Here is a 15577-nt window from a genome sequence, read left to right on the forward strand (position 1 = left end):
TCTGTTTGGGGAGCCCACAAACAGGCAGGCTCTTCCATGCGGAGTCACCAATGATTCAACAAAGAGCAGGGCTACTAACAGAGTTGGGGTACATTCTACCCATGCTCTCTTCTCTGCCAGCTTACCTCCAGGTCCTTCCCTAGTACCTCCCTCCCCGAACCCCACCCAGTTAAGTCTGGTTGTTGGACACCTGCCTACCTGAGGCTACTGTTTTCCTCCAAATGTTTCATTAACTCTCCTTCTGATTGTTAGGGTCACTTAGAGGCTGGTTCCTAGAAATTTGAAGAGTAGAGACACTCTACTCAAAACACATGGCAAACTTACTATTTAGAAATCCCAGCAAGGGACCCTCTTCATCTTATGACTACCAGGAATCATATGATGCCTCCTTATTCACAATAGAGTTCCTTTCTTTCCAAGAATCAGCTGGTTACCACTTTTCTGTGTTCACGCTTTCCTTCTTAAGCAGATAGACAGGCTTGTTTGTCCCCCTGATAGATTTACAAGTAGTACAGGCCTTTGATGGAAACAACTCCTTATGGAGACAAGGAAGTTTAGCAGTCTTCCTTGTTTCCAAAAAGTCAATATTTACAATAATAAATAAATAAGTCTCCCCAGTACAAAATTTTCACTGGACATTCTTTTGCTCTTTTGTGATTTTATTATCTATTCTTTGAGAATTTCATACATACAATTTTGTCATGTTCTTTCCCCAACTCCCAACCTGACTAGACTTTCTTAACAGTGAACTAACAATAACATAACGGTGAATACACAGCAGGCAGATCAAAGTAAGGCCACGATGGAACAAAAGACCAGTCTTGTAGGGGCCACAGTGACACGGGCCTTCAGTCCCAGTACACTGGAGGCAGAGGCAGATAGATCATCATGGCGGGGGAGGGGGGGGGGCACAGTGGCATGGAGAAGTAGCTGAGAGTTCTATATCTCGCAGGCAACAGGAAGTCGGTCGACTGAGCGAAGCTTAAGCATAAGAGACCTGGAGGCCCACCCCCACAGTGATGTACTTCCTCCAGCAAGGCCATACCTACTCCAGCAGAGCTATTCCTCCCAGTTGGGGGCCATTTTCTTTCAAACCACCACACTCTCAACAATACAGACTATTGCCATCGTTCTTGGTTGTCCACCAGAACTTGATGATAAGGCCCTTGTAATATTGAGTTGGAAGTGTCACTTCCAGCCTGCCAAGCGCTTTGTGCTTGGACTCCAACTCCCAGCCTGCTAAGCGCTTTGTGCTTGGACTCCAACTCCCAGCCTACCAAGCACTGACCCCCCACAGGATATTTAAGCTCACATGGAAAAGAGAAATACGTGGTTTTGGGTTTGCGTGTGTGCTCCCTCTGCCTCTCCCTCACCATGCCCTCCCGGCCACCCAGGAGTGTGTCATCTATTAAACACAGCATTTAATATGGTTTAATCTGCTCTGGTTGGAGTTCTTTTGTGTTGGGGGAGTGGCTCGTCTTAAGATTTTTCCTAACAGACCTATGGCTAAAGACAACACACACACTGGCTCTATGATATGGAGAAGTCACAGTAATGATTGCTCAGAACGTGTCCTCCCTCCTGACTAGCTCTCAGCACTGTTATGCAGGCTTCTGGGACAAAATAATAACAATAAATAATAACAATAATAGCAACGATGCTAATCAGTCATCTTACTTAGCTGTGAACCCTGTTCATTCACTCATTGTGAATGTGGGAATTGAGAAGTACTTGTTCTTAATCACTAAGCCCTTACATACGCCCCATTACTGCTATTCTTTTTTAAATCTTCCATAGGGTTAGGGATGGCTCTGTGGGTGAATTGCTGTGCAAACATGAGGACCAAAGTTTAGATTCCCAGCTCCCAGGTAAAAGTAAGACTTGGCACCTAGTCTGCCATCCCAGGGCTGGGGTAGAGAGACAGGAGAATCCTAAGGACCTGATGAACAGTCAATCTAGATAAAATGGTGAACTCCAGGTTCAGTGAGTGACCCTATCTCAAAAACTAAAGTAGAGGTGGGTGGCAAGACAGCTCAGTGGTTAAAGCACTTGCCATGCCACTCTGAGGACCTGAGCTCAATCCTTAGAATCCAAATAAAGATAGGAGGAGAGAAGCAACTCTCCAAAGTTGTCCCTGACTCCATACACATCCTGTGGAATACACACATATCATAAATACATTAAAAGCACATGGATACACAATAATAACATTTTTTTAAAGATACAGGTAGGAACAATAGAAGAAGTTGGCCTCTGACATGTACACACACATGCGGTCCTGTAACACCTTATCAAAACCTGTTGGAACTAATACATGAATTCAGTAAAGTTGTAGAAAACAATATCCACAAGTGAGAATCAGTGGCATTTCTACTCAGGAATCACAAAGCATCACAGAACAAAGCAATTCGTCTACCATAGAGCAAAAATACCTAAGAGAAAAGTGTAGTGCGGGAGGTAAAGGATCATTACACTAATAACTCCCCAAACGAGGAGCAGATGCAGACCCTTGGCAGCTTGGGGGGTGGGCAGGAGTTTGGGGAGGGGGAGGTAGAAGTTTGGAGGGGCTGCAGACCTTTGGCAGCTTCCAGGGAGAGAGAGTTCATCTTGTTTTGAGGGTATGGCTCCTGGTATGTTATACAATAGGCAATCTATTCATAGACATGCTCCTGGGAGTAAATTAGCAGCATAAATTGTAGCCAAGGGATTATTTTTTTAAGAGAACACAAAATTGGAAAGTTAGGGTGTGAGGTGAGGTTGTGGGGTTAAATATCAAAATACATTATATAAAATTCCCAAAATAATAAATAAATGCATTTTTAAACATTATGAAAGAAATCAAAAAGAACATTAAATGTAAATGTATCTCATGTTCATGGATAAGAATTGAAATGATTAAAATGTTTATACACAGAGTCAATAAAATCTCTATTAAAACTAAGTACACCTTTTCACAGAGTTAGAAAAAAAACAGTCTTAAAGTTCATGTGGAATCACAGATCGTCTTGAACAGTTAGAGGAAAGAATGAGATTGAGGGCATCAATCCACTTGATCTCAAAATTCACTACCAATGTCAGTAATTTAAAGTATCATGTACCAACACAAAAGCACACCAGCAACATGGTGGAAGAAGAGAGACCAGAAATAAACCCACGCATTTACAATCAATTTATTCTTTTAAAATCCCCAAACTACACACTGGGTAGTGTCTTCAGTTGTTAATGTGGAGGAAATGGAGAGAAGACTTTGGGTCCTCACTTTACCTCCATACAAAAACCAACATGAAATGGATTTAACTGCTAAAAATATGGCCTGAAAATTAGGGTTCCTAGAGAAAAACATAAGAAAAAATTTATCCAACATGTCTGGATAAACTTTTTTAAGATATATTTTATCTTTAATTATATATGCGTGTGTGTATATGTGTGTGTGTACGTGTGTGTGTATCTGTGTGTGTGTGTGTGCCACATATGTGTGTGTGTGAATGCCCATGAAGGCCAAAAGAGGGCATCAGATCCCCTGAAGCTGGAGTTGTAGGTGGTTGTGAGTTGCCTGATGTGGGTACTGGAAACTAAACTTAAGTCCTCTGGAAATATGGCAAATGCTAAAAAAAAGAGGGGGGGGGGGGAGAAAAGAAAACCTAAATACAGTCATCAAATGCAACATTAGAAACATAGAACTATAAAGTCCTAAAAAGCTTCCTCAGAACAAAAAAAAATAATAAAAATGAAACAGAGTAAAGAACTGACCCGCACACAGTGAGGAAACGCTGCGAACCCAGTCTCTAATAAGATCGCTAGTATTCAAAGTATATAAAGAACTTGACTAAATTACAAGAAAACAGCCTGATTTAAAAGACCTTCCTTTACAGAAACTGTCGGTGGGTCTTTGAGAGATATTCAGCCTCAATAATCACATGGAAGGACAAGGGGGAAACGTTGGTCAGGGACATAAAATTTCAGTTAGGAGAAACAAGTTCAGGAGAGGCATTACACAATTAGGTGACTGCATTAATAACGCATGCTTTGCTTGAAAATTGCTGAGTGTATTCTAAGTGTCTCACTGCAAAACTATGTGAGAGGATGAATATGTTAATTAGCTAGACTCAGTCATTCCACCGTGTGTGCGTAACGAAACATCATATCCTACACATGTGCATGGGTATATGTAATTCAAATTTCATTTACATGTGGGCTTTTCATATTTAGGGTTTCCAACTAATATATATGAACCCCCGCCCAATGAATAGTTACCATCCCATGGCTTTTACCCGAGCTAAATAAATCACGTAAAGATGAAACTGTTCCTTCTAAGTTGGCTTCAAATTTTGTGGGGTCAGGAAATTAATTGATGTCCTTCCAAGCTCCCACAAAACATAACAGCAATTAGAGGTGTGTTCCTAATTACCAAAATGGATGAGCGGAGGAGACAACTGTGCTCGCTCATAAGAGTCAACAAAGCATGTTGCACCTGTCAGCAGAATGGCAGCTAATTTCCCATCAGACACCGTGACAAGAGGACTTCGGAACAAATGAACGAACCACAGCCTCATGGTTGAAGGGGCAAGGAGAGGAATCGTGGCCACTGCTCTTCTCAAGCAATGTAGGAAGGATTGGAACGACTAAGTGGAGTCTTGGAAACATCAAAAGCTGCCTTGGTGAAAGAACCCAGAACCCCCCCCCCCCAATGCCAGATTCCTGTTCTGTGACGGAGCCCCAAGCGTTATCTACTCAGACTAGAGAACTATGACTCACTGGTAATTTTAAATTGTAATAATGAGCCTGACATTACTCCACCCGGATCCATTTCTCAGATAAACACCAACCCAGGGGCAACCATCCTTCTACAGAGACGAGTCCAGCAAAGTTAGTTACTAATTAGAAAAAATCATCCAATTATGCTAACTTGCTGAGGCTGGCAAGCCAAGCTTTACTCTATGTAGGCAGAATTTCGTAGAACACCCTTGAGGATTGTCTATAAAAAGGCAAACCAAGCCATCAGGGTCAGAAGGCACTCCATTCTGACTTTGAAGAACACAGCTCTGTGACCCGCTTGCCCCAGGATCATGTCTCTTCGTCTTTCCAGCGGATCTAGGAGGTCCTATGCCCGTCCCAGCACAGGATCGCTCAGGGGGACCAGCTTTGGGGCTGGGAATGCTTGTGGCATAGGAGGCATTGGAAGTGGCTTCTCCTGCGCCTTTGGGAGCAGTTCTACAGGAGGAAACACGGGGGTGGCCAACTCCTGCGCTGGCTTCACAGTGAATGAGGGGGGCCTTCTCTCTGGCAATGAGAAGGTGACCATGCAGAACCTCAACGACCGCCTGGCCTCCTACCTGGATAATGTACAAGCCCTGCAAGAGGCCAACGCTGACCTGGAGCAGAAAATCAAGAGCTGGTACGAAAAGTTTGGACCAGGCTCCTGTCGGGGTCTCGATCATGACTATAGTAGATATTTCCCGATCATTGATGACCTTAAAAACCAGGTAAGAAATTATATTTTTGCAGTCACATTATGTAGTTTACTATGTGGATTTCTCTTTACTGAAAAAGACCTGCTACATTTTTATTTGTGGTAATTCTAGTGACATATTACTTTAGCAATGGAAATAGTCAGGAAGTAGATTCGAGTGTTTAACCTCATGTTTAAAATGCCCTTGATGATAGCCTCATATTTTTCGTTTGTTTTATTTTGGTCTTTCAAGACAGGGTTTCTCTGTGTAGCCCTGGCTATCCTGGAATTCTCTCTGTAGACCAGGCTGGCCTTAAACTCGCAGAGATCTGATTGCCTCTGCCTCCCCAGTGCTGGAGTTAAAGGCATGCCTACCTAATTAATTTTTATCATTGGCATTTTCTAACACCAAAATAATAATAATAACAATAATAATAATAACCCTTTGCCTTTTTAACTGTTGCGATAAATGGCCTTTTAAAAAGTCACACTCCTGGTTTCCAGATCATCACTTCGACCACCAGCAACGCCAATGCTGTTCTGCAGATTGACAACGCCAGGCTGACAGCTGATGACTTCAGACTTAAGTAAGTTGTCCCAGAGTGAAGGGAATTCGTGCGGCCTTAATTCAAACTTCTTTTTATCGCTCCATCAGATACTAGCCACTCTCATTCCAACATTGAAACACGTATTCCTGTCCTCAGTGAAGCTATGGTTACCTGAACAAAAAAAGAACCTGAAAATGCAAGGGGCCATGTTGGGGGTTACCCAAGGGGAGTGGAAGCAGGGAGCTCAGGAAAGGGTGGGTATGACCAAGACACATCTTAAATTCTTTTAGAAAAGAAAAGAAAGTGAATGCTATCGCTTTTGTATACCTTGGCTATTCTTAGTGATTGCTTATAAAACTAGTGCCCAATAACCTACTTCTTTTTTTGCCAAATACCTCTCCCATGTTTTAAAAAAAAAATGGTAAGTGTACAATAAACTTCAAAAAAGTCACAAAAGTGGCCAAGTTGGCCACTTCAGAAGTCCCGAGTTTGGCGTATACCCATGATTGGTGACCATCTCCAAACGGTGTACTTTTGAAGGTACGAAAACGAGCTGGCTCTCCACCAGAGCGTCGAGGCTGACGTCAACGGGCTGCGCAGAGTTCTGGACGAAATAACACTGTGCAGAACTGACCTGGAGATTCAGTACGAAACCCTGAGTGAGGAGCTCACCTACCTCAAGAAGAACCACAAAGAGGTAAGGGCGGGAGGGCGGGCGGCTCTGCGCTTCTCCACGCTGCCCGCAGCAGATAATGCCCCCACTGGCCCTCACAGGTAGGCAATTGGTCTGAAGGCTCTTTGTCGAACCCACAGGAAGCCAGTTTGTCTTTGTAGGTGCTGAGAGGCCTGTATATGGTCACTCTTATTCTTATGCCCACTTTCCCACGGCTGGGTGGAAGAACCCTGCTTTCCAGACCGCTTCTAAGATCAGTGGCTGACTGTCATTATAGCTTTTAAGTGGTCTACTTAGACAATTATACCTAATTAAACAAAATGAATGTGCTTTGAAAGCCATTCTGAGAAAACTGGATCTTAATTTCTATGTAAGAGTAGCGCACATTAACTTCTGACAGACGGTATAGAGTCATAATATTAAGACCCTTTTTAATAATATTTGCATTAATTCTTTCTTTGGGACTTTCAAGCAATAGATGCTGATCATAATCACCCTTCCTCCCCCAAGCCCTTCCATAGTCATCCTCTCCACCCCTCACCTCCCTACCCACCCAACTTTGAACTTTCTTCGCTCCTATCCACAAGAGTAGTTTTCAGGGCTTAACTACTCTTGGAAATGGGGTCCGCCCTGTAGTGAGGTCACTCCCAGGGGTCACATCCTTAGAGAAAACTGACTCTCCTGCTCCCAGCAACTATCAAATGCCAATTGTGCCTCCTCTAGATGGAGGATTTTGTGCCCAACTCCCCCATTCCTTGCTTGAATTTTGTCTGGCTTGAGCCTGTGCGCGTCCGGCGGATGCTGTCACAACCGCCATGAATTTGTACATGCAGCTGCCCTATTGTGTCCAGAAATCACGGCTTCCTTGGCACTGTGCGCCACCTCCAAGTCTTCTGATCTTCCTACCCCCTCTTCCACAATGATCCCTAAGCCTTGAGGGGAGGTGTGTGGTATACAGCTCCCATTTAACACTTCAAATGTATTCTTACTAGACACCGCGATAGACATAAGCCAGCACGTAGTATCCTCCTGAAGTGCTCACTTGACCACGAAGCCACTGTTTTGACAGTCCGTATTTTCTGTTCTAATAAAAGGGGGTGGGGTGCCTTTAAAATTTTTTGGTATTTTTTTAAATGGTCAAAGATATCCACAGTTAAGACATGCTTAAATCGGGAGCTAACAGGCTACTTGGTTAGTCACGAGGCTAGCTTGTGAACTAAACTGCTGGCATTACAGCCTTCGTTTGCCACGGTGAGTTCACGTGTGGTTATAATCCACGGCAGTTACTCAAAAAACTGTTCATAAGTCAGGAGCGATTGGCTTTTTAAAAATACTCTGCTTAAGGATGGTCCACAGATCCACGAGTTTTCACTCAGCTCTGTGGTCTTTAAAGCCACCTGCAGAGACAGAGACGGTACAGTGAATTCACATCAGGAAGGAACTGATCTAAGGACCAACCGGGGATTGGCTTCCTGCAGGAAAGAAAGCTGCCCTGATGCCGGCCTGTGCTGTTTTAGTTTGTACTAGCGTGGCAGGGACACCTGCTGTCCACGTACTTAGAATGGACTTAGCCAATAGCACCCCGTTCAGACAGAAGACTGTGTCATCGTTGACAGCAGCCCAGATTCCTGCTGTCACGATGACAAGAATCATGAGAACCAACACTCACATGTCAAACAATATTGCAAAGCCACGGTGATATTATTAATCCTTCCTCTGCTCTTAACACCACCCAGAGAAGGATTTTTTTAATTACTTTCAATTTTCAGATTAATCGCAAGTTCACCAAATTAACACAGTTACGACTTGCCAGAACCAGAAATCACAAGGGATGTGTGTGACTCAAACATCCAAAAGAGCACTGTAACCATTGTGTAAACTTAACAGCTGGATCCTTCCTTGCCTGCACACACACACATGCATGAGCGTACACATTTATTTATCTATTTATATCATCAATTATCTAAACTCAACCGTTTGACTCTGCTCAGGCTGTGTTCAGGGAGTAGTTGAGTTGAGAAAGCATTCAAGGTAATTTCTTACATGTTGAAGACAGACCAAAAGGGTGCATATTTAAACAATCCAAATAAGAGTCAGAGGACAATTCTTTTAAGGGGTTTAAGAACTTGGATTTGTGAAGGAACCAAGACTTATTCTGGGTACCAGAGCAAAAGTGAGGCCCTGCAGCCCAAGGAACAGGGTTAGACTCACAACAATAAAGGGCTCTGGAGCCTTTAAGATGTCTTCCCAAATGAAGCAGGCTACTCGGTGATGGATATCTTCACCAACCTTGAGAGGTAAGCCAAGTGGATGGGAGCTATAGAATGTGGAAGGATAGTCACTGAAGAGGCAAGGACGGATGCCAGGACGAGAAGCTTCTAGACTCCTTGAAAGTTCCACGGGACTTCAGCTCAACGCCTGTTTGCCTCCAGGAAATGCAGGCTCTGCAGTGCGCAGCGGGAGGCAACGTGAACGTGGAGATGAACGCTGCACCGGGTGTGGATCTCACCGTCCTGCTGAACAACATGCGAGCCGAGTACGAGGCTCTGGCTGAGCAGAATCGCAGGGACGCCGAGGCCTGGTTCCAGGAAAAGGTAACTCTCGCCTGACCCCGTCCCTATGGGTTTTAGCGCTGTTGCCAAGCTAAGATCTGTCTGTCCCTCTTGGTTGGCATTTCAGAGCGCTTCGCTGCAGCAGCAGATCACCGAGGATGTGGGCGCCACCACCTCAGCCAGGAACGAGCTGACTGAAATGAAGCGCACACTTCAAACCCTGGAAATTGAACTCCAGTCTCTCCTAGCCACGGTATATATGGAAGGAGTGTATTATTACTTCCTAAGTTTGTTTTAAATTTCCACCCACTGGCTTAAAAACCCCACTTACTGCTGAAAAGATGTTCACATACGCTTTCGTTTTGTTTTTTGATTTTTTTTTGTTTGGTTTGGTTTGGTTTTTTGAGATAGGATTTCATGTGTGGCTCCGACTGTCCTGGGACTCACTTTGTAGACTAGGTTAGCCTGGAACTCGGGGGGGGGGGGGGGGGGGGGGGGTATCGTGATCTACTACCTGCCTCTGCCTCCCGACTGCTGGCATTAAAGGCGCGCACCCCGGCACTTGGCTGACAAGCACATCTGTGCACCTTTTTCAATGGCTCTGTATTCTTCCCGACAGAAACACTCGCTGGAGTGCTCCCTGACCGAGACCGAGGGCAACTACTGCACACAGCTGGCTCAGATCCAGGCTCAGATCAGCGCCCTGGAGGAGCAGCTGCACCAGGTCAGGACCGAGACCGAGGGCCAGAAGCTGGAATACGAGCAGCTGCTGAATGTCAAGGCCCACCTGGAGAAGGAGATCGAGACCTACTGCCACCTCATAGGAGGAGATGAAGGGTGGGTGAAGGGATTTATGTGGGGAAAACCATATACATCCCACCCTCCATGTCCACTTCTTCCACGGCAGTGGGTTCCAACATCCACACAGGAAAACTGCACAAAGAAAGTACTGCATTGGTGCTGGGCATGCCCAGGCTCCCTCTTGCCCATGCCCTGAACCTTAGAGAGCAGCAGTTACTTGTACACCATTTGCACTAGAGTCAGTATGGTAAGTGACCCTGAGATCCAAGACAGGGGAGACCGTGTGCAGGTTCTCTGTAAACACAATGCCATCCTTTGACTCTGGTGCAGTCATAGAACCTAGCTCCCTGATGCTGGGGGATGGCCATCCCGAAATGCACCTAATTTGATCTGTGCTGAAACTGTGCCCATGAACAAACACGACTGCCTCTGTTACCATGGGTAATGTCAAAGGACAGTGGTTTCCGCTGTCACCCACTGAATACGTTCTCCTAGGAGCAAAAGAAATTCTCATACTGGGCCTACAACAGAACGGATCTCTCCATGTCACTCTCTTATGATGTTTTCACAGGGCTTGTAAGTCTGCCAGTTACAAGGCTAAAGATTATGGATCTGGAAATGCCGGCAATCAAATCAAAGGTAACGAAGCTAAAATTCCATTGTTAAGTCAGCCTACCCTATGTCCAGTGCCCAGATCATTGCTTTTGTGCTGCAGTAGGACTTAGAGTTGATATCATTGCATGCTAGGTGTCTAACTTTAGACCTGTGTGCTTATTTTAAAGTCAAATGTCACTGTGATTTGGCCTAACCAAGTGGTCAAAAGTCACCAAAACTGGGTCGTGTCTGTGCTTTCTACCTACTCCGGTCTACATTGCGGGGGCAGGGGAGGGAATCTTATCCCCTTGTGTAACTTCTTATTCGTTTCCTTCTGGCTGTCTAAAGTCCTTTTTTAACTTGGAATTTTCAGATTCAGCCAAAGCCATTGTGGTTAAGAAAGTTCTAGAGGAGGTGGACCAGCGCAGCAAAATCCTTACCACCAGGCTCCACTCCCTGGAAGAGAAATCTCAAAGCAATTAACAAAGAACATAAGCAAAGGAGAGAAAAAAAGAAAACCTCGGAGAAAATGAGGTGTGAACTACGTCTTTGGAAGTGAGCAAGCCTATGAAGAATGTCTGTCCTACTGCCTTCTGTCCCTTTCTCTTTCTGAGCCATCGGCAGCCGAACTCCCCATCCATCTGGAGGGAGGTCATGTGCAAACGTGAGGGCTCACCCGAGTACCCCACCGCTGTCTGTTGGCAGCTCTTTACTGTCAATAAACCTCCCTTGAGCAACTGATCCCTAGTGGCTGGCATTGTCTTATCTTTGAAAGGTTCTTGGCCAGGCTACAGAATATAAACACTTAGCGGCTTTGGATTCACATGCAAAGTTTATAAACTAATTAAGAGGTCGTCCCCCTAGGTTTTCACAAGGCTCTCTAAACAAGGTCAGAGAGAATAAACGTACACCTGCTGACATGTTAGTCGGCCTCACTTTGACATGAGAAGCCTACTTCCTGTCAGAACAGGAAAATATATGCATGACGAAGTCTTCATTCGATAGCTAGGAATAAAGAAAGCGTTTGTTTAAAATTATTGTAGAGATGAAACAAATCATCATAAAGTGACAGAGACTTTCAAGAAGTGTAATTTAGTTCAATTTCAATATCACTGTCTTTGTGAGTATATAGTAAAACAATATTCCAAATATAAGAGAGATTAGAGCAAAAGTTGGCTTAGAACCCAAATTATACTAATAGAACCATCCATTTGTGGTTTTGCCATTGTTCTTTATTAGCCTAAATCAATATTATTTTATAATGTGTTGAGCAACGACATTTTCATGCTTGTGTGTGGTGTATTTTGATCATATTCATTCCCCAGTACACTCTCTTGTTCTCTCTACTCCTTGAATCCCAATGAGTCCTCCTTCTATTTTCATAAAGTGTGTGTGTGTGTGCATGTGTGTGTGTGTGTTCCAATGAGTTTCACCATTAAGGTTGCTTACAGGCAAGTCAGTATCTTACCAATAAATACAACACTAAAGAAAATGCCTCTCTCTCCCCCAGCAAATATTAACTGCTTAAAATCCTCAGGAGTAGATGGGGCCTCTCATCCATTTGTCTCTTAAGGTTATATCATAGCAAATACTTATAACTCTTCACCCCCCAAAAAGAAAAGCATGTTAGTTGGGGGTGTTGACTGTTTGGACATTGCAACACAATGCTGTCATCTGCAAATGTGTTGGGCTGTATTCAAACTATCCTGACACATTGGCCCATGGGCCACAGGTTGGTCACGCCTGTTAGATGAACTGTAAATTGATTGCCTTGCATCAGATCTAGTCCCTTATACTTAGCTGAACCCAGTACCTCTGTGGACGAATTATCTACGCTGTAATCCATGTGGGAAATTTTACTTTAGAGCGCTATGTGGAACATCAAACAGAAAAGATAATGATATCTTTTAAGAACACTGTAATTACCCCTGAATTGCTTTTGTGATCATCTGATGTGATCTTAGCTAGAGGCCACTAAAGCCAGAATACCAGGTTATGTGAAAAGAAAACATTGCGATCGCAGAGAAAATCCCACTTCAAAAAATATCTCATGATAGTCAAAAATGCTGAAAGCAACCCGCATCCCTTTTCTCTGCCCTCCCACATCCCTCTTTTCACCCTCCATCCAATCTTCCATCACTGGCTACACCAATGCCCCCAAACACAAACCTGTACTCAACTATACATTTATTGTTACAAATCTATGTACCCCAAGTCGGAAATATCTACTGTATGTAAATAAATTATGCATGACGCCTGCTGAGAAAGCTTTGCCATCTCCTGAGAGATTTCTGAGTGTCTCTTTCCATCTCCTTTGGTGCCATTGCTCTCTAGCTTGATATCAGCCCTTGAAAAGTATTTGTACCATAGAAGTTGGCAAACATGACAAAATAGGACTTCTGTCTGCCTTTAACACACACGTGCACACAAATCTCAGCCTGCTGAACACCCTCCAGTGGGTTTCTACAACACATGACACAAGCCTTAAACATCTTTCAGGTCTTCTTATTTGACAGTTAGGGATCGCTTGTCTTGAGAACACAGTGTTGGGTTTTATCTGCCTGGCTGTATAAAAAGGCGTGCTTGCTCCAGGGCCAGCAGGACAGTTCAGTGAGTAAAGGGGCTTGCCGCCAAGACTAATGATCTGAGTTCAATTCCTAGGAGAGAACCAAGTTGAACCTGTGGCACATGAAGGTGCACACATGTGTGCGTACATACACACACACACACACACACACACACACACGCACTTATGAGCATACACACAAAATAAAAATGAAAAAAATATAATTTAAAAGAATTTAGAGTAGCTTTTTTTGGTTTTGTTTCTTTTGGTTTTTTGGTTTTGTTTTTGGGGTTTTTTTTTTTTTTTTTTTTGGTTTTTTTGAGACAGGGTTTTTCTGTAGCTTTGGAGCCTGTCCTGGAACTTGCTCTGTAGGCCAGGCTGGTCTCAAACTCACAGAGATCCACCTGCCTCTGTCTCCTGAGTGCTGGGTAGAGTAGTATTTTTTATGTGCTTGTAATCTCCTAGAAGATTGTGTATGACATGTGACACATGACTGCCTAATGTTTATTGGCTAATCAAACTGTTTTCTCGGGCTAGAGAGATTGCTCAGTGGGACACTGGTTGCTCTTCCAGAACTGGAGTTCAATTCCCAGCCCCTACTTGGTGACTCACAATTGCCTATAACTCCAGTCCAAGGAAATCCAACTCCCTCTCCTGGCTTCCGAGGGCACCATCCCTGCAGTCAAAACAGTCATAGACATAAAATGATTTTTAAAAATTCAAAAAGAAATTTTAAAACCAATGTGAAATGTCACTTAAATGCACACTTCATTGTCACTGAATGCAATCACAGCATCGTGTGACCAACTTTGCAGTCTAGTTCCAAACCATTTTCTTCACCGTAAGGGAAGCGTCTGCCACTAATCAGTTCACACTCCAGTCCCCAGCTCGTACCTCAGCCCTAGAAGGAAGCAGTCTGCTTTTGGTCCCTGTGGAGGTCAGGGGTAGTCACAATAACTAAAAGTTGAAAACAACCCAAGCTGCCGTCATGAATGAATGACAATACCAGATAAAGTGGGGCGTTATTCTGCCATGACGTCTATGAGGAATATAACTAAAATCAGTGTGTGCACTCCACTAATTGTTGTGCACACCGCTAATTGTTTTGGCGAAATATCTCCTTGTCAAAGATCATGGATGTCGCTTTGGGGACTGAAGTTTTTATACATCCAGCTCTTGTAGAGAGACATTCATCCATATGTGTGTCGGATGCGAATGCGCTGCCACACTGTGATCTTCAAAGCAATCAAGGGCCCTGCGTGACTGGGAGGTGCTCTGATGCTTCAAAACTACCTGAGAAGATAAAAGCAAGGCCCAGAGAGGGGAAAGGGACGGATGTGGCTGAAAACAGCTGTCAGGGAGCAAGGCTCAGCCCAGAGAGCTGGAGAGCTTTCTATTGATAGTAAGAAACGAAGGCGACAGCTGGATATGGGGCTCAGACCTGGAGCTCCAGGGTTCTGGAGGCCAAGGTGGGAGGACCAAGAGTTCAAGGCTGACTTGGGGCCCATGGGGGAGACCCTGTCTCCAAAAGGGTCTTAATAAAACCAACCTACCAGCTAACCAATCAGGAGGCAGCGGTAAATGGGGAGGCTCTATTCTATGTTGCTACAGAATCCACCAGCCAACCAACCAGGAGGTGTAGAGGACCGCAACCACATTCGCCATTGCAAGATGGCGCTGACATCCGGTTCCCCCGCCCGGTGAACAGGATAACGCGCATGTGTTGGTAAATTTCCAACGCTGTAGTCCCTGCCTCTCCCGAGGTGTCATCTGGGATGATGGGTAGCTGACCAATCTGAGAGTGACACGTCCGAGGTGGGGACTGTTTCCTATATAAGGGCTGGGTTCGCCTCGCTCTGGGTCTCCGCCATGTTGGCTTATGCTCTCGCTCTCAAGATGCATTAAAAAGCTGTTCTGCAGAAGGATCCTACGTGCCCTGCATTGTTCTTGCTGGCGAGACAGTAGCACGGGACATCTGGTGCCAAAACCCGGGACACTGAGGGACCCTGACAACTGCTCGCACCACCGGAGACCCCTTGGACACAAGGAGGATTCAGAACTGCAGGCCTGTATACTCAGAGAGATATGGCTTTTCCTGGATTTTTCGGTTTTGGGCTTGACTTGTTTCCGCATTGGGAAGGTTTCGTAGGGGCCTTGCTACCTCTTTTAATAGTCCTCTTATTTTTCGCCAAAGATTGCTTAAAAGATGAATCCTGCCAGGCGGTTGCTGCAACGGAGGAAGTCCAGGATAGCATTTCAGAAACTGAGTACAGTGAGAGGTTAGGTGCGCGCACAGTCTCAAATAAGGAAAAAAGACCCCCCCCCGTGGTTTTAAGAAAATAAGAATGGGGGAGAAGACTGATTTACAAGGTCGAAAGATTTCTGGAACCAACA

General features: G+C 44.6%; 1 protein-coding gene across 1 annotated transcript; it reads left to right on the forward strand.

Annotated features, from left to right (window-relative positions):
* The first annotated feature begins 5012 nt into the window (after positions 1-5012).
* On the forward strand, positions 5013-11358 carry Krt25 (keratin 25). The gene is made up of 8 exons (XM_087910012.1): positions 5013-5483; positions 5954-6036; positions 6538-6694; positions 9103-9264; positions 9350-9475; positions 9842-10059; positions 10595-10662; positions 10991-11358. Exons 1-8 carry the CDS (start codon positions 5067-5069, stop codon positions 11098-11100), a joined length of 1341 nt encoding a protein of 446 aa, XP_087766138.1. The 5' UTR covers positions 5013-5066; the 3' UTR covers positions 11101-11358.
* The last annotated feature ends 4219 nt before the right edge of the window (positions 11359-15577 follow it).

This window comes from Myodes glareolus, chromosome 9 (genome assembly GCF_982192425.1).
Source record: "Myodes glareolus chromosome 9, mMyoGla1.1, whole genome shotgun sequence".
Classification (NCBI taxonomy): Eukaryota; Metazoa; Chordata; class Mammalia; order Rodentia; family Cricetidae; genus Myodes; species Myodes glareolus.

Coding starts and splice junctions, on each gene's coding strand:
- Krt25 (XM_087910012.1), top strand. CDS start 5,067: ATGTCTCTTCGTCTTTCCAGCGGATCTAGGAGGTCCTATGCCCGTCCC. Junction 5,484..5,953: donor TTGATGACCTTAAAAACCAG/GTAAGAAATTAT, acceptor CCTGGTTTCCAG/ATCATCACTTCGACCACCAG. Junction 10,663..10,990: donor TGCCGGCAATCAAATCAAAG/GTAACGAAGCTA, acceptor TGGAATTTTCAG/ATTCAGCCAAAGCCATTGTG.